This window comes from Strongylocentrotus purpuratus, unplaced genomic scaffold, assembly GCF_000002235.5.
Source record: "Strongylocentrotus purpuratus isolate Spur 01 unplaced genomic scaffold, Spur_5.0 spur5_contig_861, whole genome shotgun sequence".
In the NCBI taxonomy this organism is placed as follows: domain Eukaryota; kingdom Metazoa; phylum Echinodermata; class Echinoidea; order Camarodonta; family Strongylocentrotidae; genus Strongylocentrotus; species Strongylocentrotus purpuratus.
In genome coordinates this window covers 65,321-78,452 of record NW_022145570.1, presented here as the reverse complement: position 1 = coordinate 78,452, position 13,132 = coordinate 65,321, and the positions used below count along the sequence as shown (strand labels likewise).

The window sequence follows — 13,132 nt, the reverse complement described above, 5'->3', positions numbered from 1 at the left end:
TACTAATATTTCAATTTACAAGAGTATGTATATAAATTAAAAAATTCATTGAATATATATAGGAGTATTTTGATGACAGATAGTTCACAAGAGTGTCACCATCTTTAAAAATTCAATTTGAACAGTTAAACAGTGCTTTTCAAAAGGCCACTTCACAAACCAAGTCCGTGAATAACCACTGCTCCTGCTCCCAAATAAGAAAAAGGAAATTGAGCTAAGTTGGTCATTAATTGATGGTTCAGACTGGCTTGGGCTCGACTATTCCTCTGCTGGTTCCACCATGGATTAGCGCTTGTCAAGCAAAACAAACGTTCAACAAAAAGAATGAGGATAAAGACTGATATGATTTCATGATGCGGGAAGGACTGATAATTAGCAATACAGCTTTGTTCACATTTGGCGGGCTAAATGGCAACATAATAAATCATTTCAAGAGCAAGTTAATGGCATTTACGAATCTTTAAAAGTAGTGAAGCACAACAGGCTCATAGGAGTATTTTGATGACAGAAATTTCACAAGATTGACACCACCGATATTATCTTGCATTTCTTTAAATTTAATTTTAACAGTGCCTGAAAAATTAAAATCATTTCAAGTCTAAGTTAATGGCATTTACAGATTTTTAAAAGTAGTTAAGCCCAACAGGGCAATTTAGCGCATGCAAGGTGTCCGTACAACATACCTGTATAACATTTGTCCATTCATTTCATCAAATAATGAAAATCTCTCAATATGGTCATTTACTTAATTATGTTTCTTTGTGGTATATCTAACATTATTTTGTGGTCATGCATCAACAGATTTGTTATTCTTGGATGATATAAATTTAAAAGAGACCTACTCTGTATGGGACATATCGAACAGAATCACTAACAAACCACCAAGGCTTACTTTATTATACTTGTAGTATAAGATATTGAAATGTAAAGTGCACTACGCTAACAGTTACAACCAAAATCATATCCCTACCAAGTTTTTTAAAGTATTTTTAAGTGTGTGAAACATTGATTCCTCCTGATTGTGGTTATTGAGAATGCTTTATATTAAAGCTACATCTGAAATTATTCAACATAGGCTCTTAATTCAAACAGTCCATGTTTCATTCTTGAGTTACAAAACACACCAACAACAAAAAACATCAATTTTACAAGAAGTATATATTAATAATTCAGTTGTTGACTGTGTGTCATATTACTTTGATGAAGTGTTTTTTAAACATGTTGATAGATGGTTTAATATGCCATGGGTGAACAGGGCATAAAAAGTCAAATCTGTTCACAGGACACTGGCTACGTTTGATTGAGCTAGGGAGAAGAATGGACTAGTTTCTTAAGAGTGGAGTCTCACAGGCAAGATGTGGATAATGACTGAATTAAATGATGAGACTGGTGACTCCTAGACTGCCTTAGACTCGTCTTAATCTTGCCAAAATGAAATGCATTTTAACTGCCAATAAAAAAAAGAGCGCAAATTAGTTAGGCCTTTGATGAAAAGTGTTGCTGTTTCCAAAAGGTCTAGTGACAGTAACTAACCATCAGTAGCCAAAAAGCTTTTAGTTTTCGGGCTTCACTTAGAGGCTATGTCCAGACCTATTTCCTATTATAAATGCTATAGTTTGATAACCCTGGTTTTAACATTTCATATTGTGTAGTTATCTGTACACAATTTCCCGCCCTTATTCTGTCTTAGTCCCTGAGACCCCTCTATCCTCTTTTTATCTCTATCCCCCTCTCTCTCCCTTCCTCTTACTCTCTGTGTGTCTGTTATGCCTGTCTTTCTGTACTCCCCCCATCTCTCTATCTTTCTCCATCCTTCTGTATTCATCCTATTTATCCCTTTCACCACCCTCCCCCCCCCCCCTTTCTCCCTCTCTTACCCTCTCTCAGCCTTTTTCCCTCTCCCTCCCTCTCTTGCCCTTCCTCCCTCCCCCTTCCCCCTCCCTCCCTCCCTCATTCTGTCCCCCTCTCCTCTAACATCCTCTCCTCCCTCCCCCTCTTCCTCTCCTCCCCTCCTCTCCTCTCCCCTCCCCTCCCCCCTCCCTCCCTCCCTCCCTCCCTCCTCCCTCCCTCCCTCCCTCCCTCCCCCCTCCCCTCCCCCTCCCCTCCCCTCCCCTCCCCTCCCCTCCCCTCCCCTCCCCTCCCCTCCCCTCCCCTCCCCTCCCCTCCCCTCCCCTCCCCTCCCTCCCCTCCCTCCCCTCCCCTCCCCCCTCCCCTCCCTCCCCTCCCCTCCCCTCCCCTCCCCTCCCCTCCCCTCCCCTCCCCTCCCCTCCCTCCCTCCCCCTTTTCCCCCATCTCTCCCCTATCTCTCCATCTCTCCTCCTCCCCTCCATCACACTCCATGACCTCATTCACACAACCACCCTAGCTCCCATCAATCTAGCTCAAACTACATCCAACTATCAATCAGGTCATGCTAGCTAGTGCCATACTGGCGACAGAGTGAACTCAAGAATACCAGGAACTCTAGGAAGAGCAATCTCAAGGCAGTGTTTTACAGGAGAAGGTGGCTCAAGGACTGACCTGGGGAGTGTTTCACAAAGACCCTAAGTCAAACTTAACTCTAATTTGGACTAACAGTTACGGAGAGACATTTCGTCGCTGTTTTCACGAAGTGACGGTAGTGAAAAAAAATTGCATTCACTTTGCATTACGATTTTCCTCACTACCGTCACTTCGTGAAAACAAGGACGATTTGAGGTCTTAAATAAAATATATTCAAAAGCGAATATTGAAGTTTTTTAGACTTTTTTTTTAAACAAATTCCACATCAAGAACATGAAATCTCCTTGATAATAGAAAATATGAATGATTTGAATTATCATTTTATGCCTTTTAAAATAACTTTAATGAAATATTTTCATAGATGCTAACAGCTTTCCATAATTGTTAAGTCCAATTTAGAGTTAAGTTTGACTTAGGATCTTTGTGAAACACCCCCTTGGTGGCATTGGAAATGCACTATGTATGCAGGCCTTCATGTATAGGTTCAAGAAGTAGGCCTACATGTTCAAGTTCAAGAGTCGATTCCAATTGGGAAGCTGGTATATATTTCATAGCTATAGTTCAACAAGAAGTCAAGATTAGACAGCTACCAGGACAAGTAAAGATTTTATATATCCATTTCAACCTTTCAAGCTTTTTGGATTTGAACCACCAACATCACCACAGCAATAACAAAAGATGAGGGCTGATGTAATTCACTTCCAGTTCACAGTTAAATAGAATGGATGGCATTGCAAATAACCTGAAAAACAATAATTTTACTTTAAAGTAGCCCTCACAAATGGAATTGTAAAACTTGTTTATACCCTGTTCCAGATCAGGCTACAATGATACAATCTAATATAATATAAAAGGAGTCTGCCCCCAAGTACGTTCTATCATTCATCATTCTCCGTTACACCATTGCCTTGCCTCCCATTAGACTTTTCTGCATTCAAAATTGTGAATTTAAGAAAATTTACATTCATTTAAAAGAAGCTGAATCTACAGTGTCATAATGATGTACATGCAGAATTGGTCTGCCCCTTCCCAATTAAAGTCCAGAGCTCACTGTATTTTCCCTGCCTGTTGCTAAGAAGCCCTCGAGTGGCTCTCCCCACATATTATATCAATCTAGTCCCATTTCCCATTTGTACCATGGTTTATACCTTCATATTTTCTTTATATTTTAAAGGGATCGTTTAACAATGTTAAATCTGAGATACATGGCCCTACGTGTTATCAGTGTCTGTGATATGGTGTAATATTGAAGCCCTAAAAAAATTGCGCTTCAAAATGATCAAGAAGTGCCTCAAAAAAGTAAAAAACTTTGAGTGACCGGTTTTACCATACACATTTTCCCCAATAGACTGTAGTGTTATGAAAACCGTCAGGCAAACGGTTTTCAAAATTTGTAATTCCAATCATAAATATCTTGATAATCAGACAGGCGATCGGCTTGTAAAACTCATGGGGTTCCTGACTGACCTAAAGGTTTATAATTATCATTGCATCATGAGCTAAATCCAGAATTTTGTTTCAGAATCTGAGACAAAGTTACCGGATCCCTTTAAATGCTGTTATGCCAATTTATATGTAATTTTGATATTGTAATCTGTTATGAAATTCCATATTTTATCTTTGTATATATAGTCATGATGATGATGATGAAAATAAATGTCAATTCAATTCAATAAATCTTCATGTACCTGTACAAGCATGTTCTAAATGAACCTCCACAACATTCCATCTCACGACAAGTCCCTGCTGAACACACCCACCCCCAGCCTCAGCCTACCATCTGATCCTTCTTCCTCCGAGGAAATCTGAAGGGGAAATTCAGTTAGCCTACACTTCCTTCTGGCACTGTTCAGACTCCTGTCGCAAACGTCTGTCTGTCTGTCTGTCTGTCTGGCTGGGTATCCCAGTCCCGTTATTCCTTGGAGACGTTCCCTAAGACTCCATTACCAGCTATTACCAATATCCTGCAACTCTGGCTGATGTGCCGTGTTGTGTCTGAGAGGACATTGGGGCCACTCATTCGGAAACTATCAAAAGTTTGGATTTTTTTCTCTCCAATTTTTCAAATTTTTGCCTCTAGCTTGTCACAGTGTTTTGTGATCGTGCTGAGATCTGAAGCCCTGGAGAAAGCTACTTTGGCAACCAAACCATTGCAGAAGTTCCTTTTTAAATTGTAATTTTTTTCTTCAATTGTCCCTTTTTGAGAAGGATAATGAAAATGTATGGTTATCAACAATTTTATATACCGTAAACCTCCGTGTATAAGGCGCACCCCTATTTTGGGGGCACAAAAAAAAAATTGTTTTAATATTTTGCCGAAAACCCACGCGGGGAAGGACTTGCAGTTGAAGGCGCGGATTTGTGCTTGTGAACTTGTCACAAATAATAGTAACAATGTCGTTTTTAGAATAATGTGTAAGATCATTAATGTAAATTAAAAACAGTTGAGTACCGAGGATAGAATCTTGTGGTACACCATGAATTATTATGATAAACCACATATTGAGATCTATTAGAAAGATTACTTTCAAACCAAGATGACAGACAAATTTGAGTGTTGTTGTAGTTTCTGAATGGTGAGTCAACACACAGGTAACTGAGCTGGGAGACAATGCCAGGCATAGCGCCGGGCATAAATCAAAACTTTAAAAAAAAAAAAAGAAGTTTTCGTTTGTACCTGTGTATAAAACGCACCCCCTGATTTTCAATTTTTCCGGCGGCAAAAGAGTGCGCCTTATACACAGAGATTTACGGTAACTCCCACAACAAGGTCAATGGAGATAATTAAAGAATTATCAAATAATGTTGTCTACTGAGAACAGTGTTTAGTTTTTCTTTCTTCTACCAGGTTCTGCTTTTCTACATGGATCTCATTTCACAAAACTTGTTTTGCATTGTCTTCTTATAGAATTGTTGCTCTCATTCTATTTCTGTCTGACTGGACTTTAATGGTCCTCCTGCTGCTAGTGCTAATGATTTACGGAACATTAATGGAGAGCGTAACAACTTGAATTCATAGTCTTAAATTGTAAACTCTTAGAGTAGTGTCATAGTATAAATTGGAAATTGAGTATTTAATTATTTATATTATTTAACAGCGAAAGACAGAAGATCAAAGGCATAACTGCATTGGCTCCACGTCTGCAAAACATAGGAAAATTTGAATAATGTAAATATAGAAATGAAAAAACCAATAATAAATCCCCAGGTACATACAACGACAGGGATATCTTAAAAGCCCAGCGCACACTGTAAGATCAGACTGTAATCAAATTAGGGTAGAATTTGCAATTAGCATTTGATATGAACATTCAAACATGTAAAATCTTAAAGACGGAGGATCTGAATAGTCATATGGTTCATAATATCTCAATTTCAAGGAATATCAAGCTTCATTGGGGAAGAATAAAGCTAATCAACTCACAATCGTAGTGATCGACATCACACCAGTAGTGGGATTGTCTACGATTTGAAGCCCATGCTCTTTAGGACGTCGGTGGTAAGCACTTAATAAGCACCGTTTTTATCATTATTAATATTATGCGGCTTTTATTCTGACTAGAAGAGATAAATGTAATCAAATTCTGGACGATGGTATTCTTATTATTTATAACCTACATGTGAATCAGGAGGATGATGCTTGTTTAGATTTACATAATATAATATAATTGTCATTTCTTCAAAAATCAGATCTCAGGAGGAACATATAGCGAGCGGTGAGCTTTAAACTTACACCAGAATATACTTAAAGACCCTATCCGATGAAAATACAACTTGATATAAATGGAAAACTGAATGAATGTAGAATACAAATATAAAGGAATAAAAAGTATTTACCCTGTCATTATAGCAAAAAAGCAAATCAAAACCTCATTTTCTGCACCCCTCCAAATTACGGTTCAACAGGGGTCAAATTTGCGGAAGTTACAGTGACGAAATAAGATGTAGACCTGATCGGTTCACTATATAGCTGAGGCAATGAGCAGTGCTAAATTAATTAATGCAAAGTCATTGTGAAAATGTGTACTCCACATAAGATTATGTCATCAAGTCGATAGCAAGTTTTGAGGTCGACAACTTCTGATTTTCAAAGCTTTAGATTTTGTGTTTTCAGAGAGCTGATACTCCTCCGACAGACACTCAAATGGCATATAATTGATATTATTGTAATCCATGGCTCATAAGCTTTCCAGATATATAATTCATCCATTTCATTATTCAATTCGCATGTGGTCTCTAATAGAAGAAAATAATAAAAAGTGGGTGTGTTGAAAAGGAAAAAGGCAGAGACAAGAAACTGAGACTTAATTCTACTTGGCTTAACAAGATCTGTTTCTTTTATTTGTCTGCTTTCGCTCAAACAATTTACTTCCAAGGCTGGATTGCCTTTTCCATACAAACATTCATGATTGAATTCTGAAATATATCTCACTATCATTTCAATGTATTCAATGATTCCAACCTATATGAGACGGCTGAATTATTCAAAGCTACATTGTAACAGAAGGTTATCAACCAGATGCTAGGGACCTTCACTGATTTTACTTGTGAAATTATTCAAATGTCTGAGTATACACCAAGGAAATACTCAGTTTTACAACAAGTAGCGATTCAGCAACATGTTCAGCTTTATAACACTGCCCTATCAAACTGTTTACTTTAAAAAAAGTACTTTACCACCTAAATTGGCTGGCCAATTAGTCTGTTCAAGACAAAGTGCATTTCAGGCTGTAAAACATGGGTGTGCACGTCTTACAACACAGTGCCTTAATTGCAATTTAAAATTTTAACAGACGAGGGAGACAGACAGCGCGGTCTCCTATCTAGAATTCAATATTCCTAGGAGGGTGTGAAGTTGTTCAAAGTGCTTTAGACAAGTGTGATGAAGTAGTTAAGAAATGCATGACTTTGTAGGAGGATTTTGGTATTAAAGGCATTACTATCAAAAAGTCATCAAAAGCGACTTTAATCATACAGAATAAGAAAAGATTTACCGGTAATATTGTAGTCACGACATAGAAAAAATAATCGTCTATGCTAGTCGATGTGGGTTTGCCCTGTCTCATTTTCTAAACATCTTGGAATTTATCTAAAAGACCAGCAAAATCTCAAATTAATAAGTTTTTCATCAAATTTGACAACTGTGGCATGATGACTAATTTTTTACTGAGCGTGAAATTATTGGGAACCATTGCAAATTATTCATTCCAGATCTTTCTTTTTGTTAAAGAAACTTTTTACTTCAGACAACCTCACCAATAAGTGCCGTTTGTCAGTGTACAAAATATTGTTGGTTCTCCACCCCCCACAAAAAGGCTTTTCATTGCACGGCTTACAAATAATCATTATCACTAATAGAAATAGAAGGAGTAGAAGTAGAAGAGACTAAGACATCATTCATATTTTCCCCCATGAGTGTTAGTGTTTCCCTTTAAGGGTCCATTCCTTCCTTAGAAGTCAAACTTCTCTCAGCCAGCGTCAGTCAGGAAGCAACCCTGAAGAACAAAGCACACTGAAAAACAGTAGGAGACAGAGCTCCTGCATGATTAGGCAGATCCAGTGTTCTCCATTCTGATTCATGCCAAGATTTCATAGAGCAGCTAGCTGAAAGAAGCTTGTCTAGGACTGGGCAAGGAGCCTTGGCGAATCAACGCCGCATTCTGGAAGCGCCGTTGTTCCAAGATGGAACCAGGGTCTAAAAGCGAGAAGTGAGTGTCAGGCTGCCGAATGATAGATATAACAGGCATAGACAACTGACTGGCATGCTAGGCAGCTAGCTAGCACTCCAAGCCGCCAGTCAAATGCCTTAAACCACGCCAGTCTTGTTTTGGGGGAGAGAGAGGAGAATCAGGCAGACAAATTGACGGGAATTAATGGATGCAGAGAACGGAGAAGAGTGTTTGCTGAGCCCTGCCTCCTCTGCCAGACATCCATGTAAATGATGTTTTCTTGCCAAGACATGAAATTATCTTCTATTCCAAATATAGCCGTATATGTCTCCTTGCACGGCGCGCAAACGAGGAGTCAAGGGAAGTCAACGAAGTACGATGACTTGCCGAGGATTTTGCTAGGGAGAGGATGTGTATGGCAATATTGCACTCTCAAATTGCGAGATGATGTGGAACGATAATATACCAAGCATTTCTCAATTTTCAGAATTATGATGTTGAGATGCTTGTCTTATTTTTGCTCGCTATTCTTTGTAATATCTTCAGATTCGTTTATCTTCATTTTGAGCAAGAAGCATTTTTCAATCAGTGCAACCTGCATATTAATGTAACAACAGACCAAAACCAATTCAAGCTATGCTATTTTTTCTTTCATTCGATACTACAGAAAGACGAGTTTGTAAGCCGATGTTGCATTACGATTTTGATTATAAATCTGCATCCCTCGCAAAAAATCAACAACATTAGTTTACTCAGACAATAGACGAATATGATCTGGGCAAAATAATCATCGCTTCAAGTTTAAGAGGCTTCCAAGGGATCAGGATTTCTAAAGATAAATTTTAATGAAAACCTTGAAAAAGCTCCATATCCTAACTTGTTTTGCCAATTATGAGTCTGAAATCATTTGCTGTTAAAAAAAATTCATTAAAATAAATGCATTAAAATAAACAGCAGAAAATGTCAAGGCCATGCCAATATACTCACAAGTCATAATGCTGGTTCCATTTTGGATCAAGAGTTCCTTTGCAGTAGTCTGTCGAGTGGCACTGTCCTGATCCATCAACCACTACCTTGGCAAACGGGTCGGGCAACCCTGTAGATTAGACAACAAAAGGGAGAAAGAGAGAGAGAGAGAAGAAAAAAAAGCAGTTTAGTATATATACTTGTGAATAATTTTATACTTTCAATGTAAAGAATTTATAAGCTATACATTTTTGGTGAGTGGAATTCAAATGTACAGTTTTCTGAGTTTTTTTAAGATACCCGTAAAGTGGCACTCTCCAGAGCCATCTACGAATGATCTACCACCATCTTGGCAAAAGGATCTGGTACTCTGTAGAATAGAGAACAAAACATGAAGTTTAGTAAAAACTGCTGAACTAATTTTGTTAGTAAAAATGGAGAATGAAATAGAGAGAGAGAGAGACTGGTTATAAATGATTCATCATGTACTGCATTTCCCACTACCCATTTTGAAATACAGTGAATAATGTCTGTAAAACTTTTGTAAACTCTTAATTCATTAATATTTGTGAAACTTCATGTATCTAATATACATTGTCGGGACATTGAGCAGACAGACTGCAAGAGAGACAAGAGACTGGCAATGTCGGTCTTGTGCACTCGCAGAAAAGTTGATAAAACTCAAAACACTTGCAAGACTGACAAATCCATCTTATAAATGGTTGGTCTTATGGGCCATCGGTCTCATGAATCATGTGATTATTTCTCAGAAATCCTGCAAAACTGATATTGTCAGTACTGCTGGTGGTCGGTCTTAGGGGCTGGTGGTCTTGTGGGCAGCAGCTTACAGGAGTTATAAATCACAAAAGAATTCTATTTAAAGACAACTCAGTTCTCTTACCATCTTTTTCAGGGAAATACAATTTCATGACCGGCGTCAGCTAAACTCATTTCTAAAAACTGGGACACGAGAATAAATAAGACTGGTACTCTGACAAAGTCACAAATAAATATCCTTGCATCTACTCAAAGATCCTTTGTTTTCCCATATCGCCATTAAGTCCCTGAAACTTCTTACATTTTCTATTAATTGGGTCACAAACAAGATAATGCTGGTACATGTACCTGCAGCATTGTAATTGGTTGAAATTAATATCAATAGTGATAATTTTTTTTTTTTTTTTTTTTTTTTTTTTTTTAAATCACCTTCTCAAACAACAATATAATACTGTATTATACTTTATTACTGTTTTGGTGGCAGCACCAATAAAGCCTTTGGCTTTCCTAGCTGTCTCCACATTCATATATACTTTTTTTGTTGTATTGTATTGTAAATGTTTCTTTTTAACTTGTACGCTATGTTCTGTATTTTATATGTTTGTTATGATGTTTTTATGATGAATGAAATAAAGTTCAATTCAGTTCAAATCAATTCAATTCAATTCAACAACAATAACAATAGTAATAATAATAACAATACTAATATCAATATTAATAATTTTACTTTTAATAATTATAATAATGATGATAACAATAATGAAAATGAATAATACTGCTAGGCACTTAATACCATGTTTCTATTAAGCACATTACAAGGACAAATGATAACATCTAACCCCCCCCCCCCCCAAAAAAAAAAAAAAAAAAAAAGTTGTCTTTGGCTCCTAACAGACCAAGTATTCTCTGATATTAGGAGTTGATCTCAAAATTACCCTGTAAAAAAGACTATCATCTTTGTTCCTCCTGGATAGCCTACCCTACCATTCTTTTATTTACGACCTTGACATGACCTTCATACTCCCCCATTGACTGTTACACTGTCAATGGTGAAAGTAGGTTAGGTGAAAGTGGGTCAGATGCAAGGAAGTCAAGGACCATTCAGCTAGGATGTGGCTTCTTGGGAGCAGGTATCTCTTTTGTATAATGTACTTCAAACCAGAGTTACAGTGACAGGGGGAGGGGGGGGGGTGTTTCATAAAGCTGTTTGTAAAGTTATGCATGACTTTACAAACGACTTGAATATGAAAAGCCAAATAGGATGCTCAACCATTTTTAACTGCATCAACTAAAGTTAAACTGTGCAGATGTAGATTAACATTCTTAGTGTAACAATCATTTTTAATGCAAAGTATATTTTTTGCCATAATTTAATTGTGGTTATTGGAAATATAGTCACACTTTGTTAGAACATCAGGGAAAACTTTGGTCATCCTCTCTGGCCTTTCATATTATTATCAACAGCTTTATGAAACACCCCCAGATATTCGCTGGTGCGACGTTTGCTTCTGGCTTTAATTTGTCAATGGTTTTGGGTTAGGGTTGCAAATGGGTTTAAGGTTAAAAAAATCATTTTCATGAGTACTACTAGCTGTAAGACCAGAAACTTCAAATCAAAGGTGTTATCACCTCCGGGGTAGAACGATCCAGCACCCACTAGATTGCAATATCTCTTCAAGAATTTTTGTAAGATTATCTGGTAATGAGAATGGGGTCTATGGCTTGCCCAAAGAAGGGTCAGTGTGCCTCATGCAATAAAAGTGACAAAAATAACCTTGCGAGCTGACACTTTTTTTAAATGAAAATATTACTGTCAATGAGGTGCAAGGTCTCTAATCTCACTGAACATATTTCACTTGTTAAACCTTATATACTCGAGCGTGATTAGACAGCTTGTATTTGAACAAGAGGGTGAACAACGTCCAGCCAGTCATAAAGCTATCTAGGAATTTTCTGAATGAGTTTACATTGGGGAGGGGAGGACGTTTCCATAATGAGAATATTACCCCAAACAGGAAACATGCTACGTGTTTGCTCAGTTAGACACGAGCTTGAAATCCGATAAGGGACTTAAAGAATTCAGGTACTCGTGTGGAGAGGGCCCTGGCTCCATAATTCGAGTTCCAGTCTGTCTTGTGATGCGGTTTATGACCTCGCCAATCTGTGTGTGTATTTCATGTGAACGTGATACAAATGATGGGGGGGGGGGGAGGGGTAACAAGGATATGTACATGTAAAAGAAGAACTATTGTAAGTGCAAGTTTCAATTTCCTTTTAAAACATTCTATGAGATTTACATATCGGTACATGAGACTGTCCGTAATTGCATTCATTGGGCAAAGAGCAAGATACGCTATACATTCGTTACATTGTACACATTTTTTGGCTGTAGCAAGGCGCAAAGTCTATTAACTACGTGCAAAATGATTTATGGGCCTTCTCGCTCAAAGCAGACACTATGTTTTATTCATTTAATGTTCTATTCAAATGTTAAAGCCCCACTACACTACTTATAGCTACTTGCGCCTCATAATAAACAAACAATGCCGAATCGGTGCCTGTTGGTCCCCCATGATCCTCTTTTTTAATGTTAATTGAGAGCTGATTTGATGAGATAACCACCTGTCAGTGACCTTGCAGGGAGGTAAACCCCCCCCCCCAACCTGGCCAAACTAGTACAGACGGGCTTTAAATTGTGAAGTGACAAAAACTGAAAATAATATCTGTATTAAAGGTAACGTAATATCATCTGCCAAGACAGAGGGCCAGAAAGGCATCAACCTCATGATAAATGATGGGATTGAACACTCTTTCTTTCAGCTCTCGACTCAGCGGGCATGGTACATTCTTTGATAAAGAAGAGCATAAAATGCATGTAATTCATAAGGAACTTTCAATGGTATTAAAGTTCAGAGACCTCATCAATTCCTTCATTTCATGTTTTCTATCAGCTGTTGAAAATTAGTAAGTTACACATGACAATAATACCCCCCCAAAATACACTATACACTGTAAGTGCGTGCATAAATTTCTACCTTCATTTAAGTCGCAAGCTTCTATTGACTGTGCTCTGTGTATAATCTGCGTGACTGCTTAGTTCTAAACCAACAACATTGTCAAACACATTGCAAGAATGTGTTGTCACAGAGGTCTGTGTTTGTTTTAGATATGAATCAATCTCCACACTTACATGTACATGTATGTACTCTCAACCGCAA

General features: G+C 37.8%; 1 protein-coding gene across 1 annotated transcript in view; it reads right to left on the bottom strand.

Annotated features, from left to right (window-relative positions):
- The window catches only part of LOC115929530 (E3 ubiquitin-protein ligase SMURF2-like), a 70,635-nt gene that overhangs the window by 30,329 nt on the left and 27,174 nt on the right, over positions 1-13,132 (bottom strand). Inside the window, exon 3 of the mRNA XM_030998665.1 lies at positions 9,159-9,267. Coding sequence (XP_030854525.1) covers positions 9,159-9,267 — 109 coding nt within the window. The remainder of the gene's footprint in view (positions 1-9,158; positions 9,268-13,132) is intronic.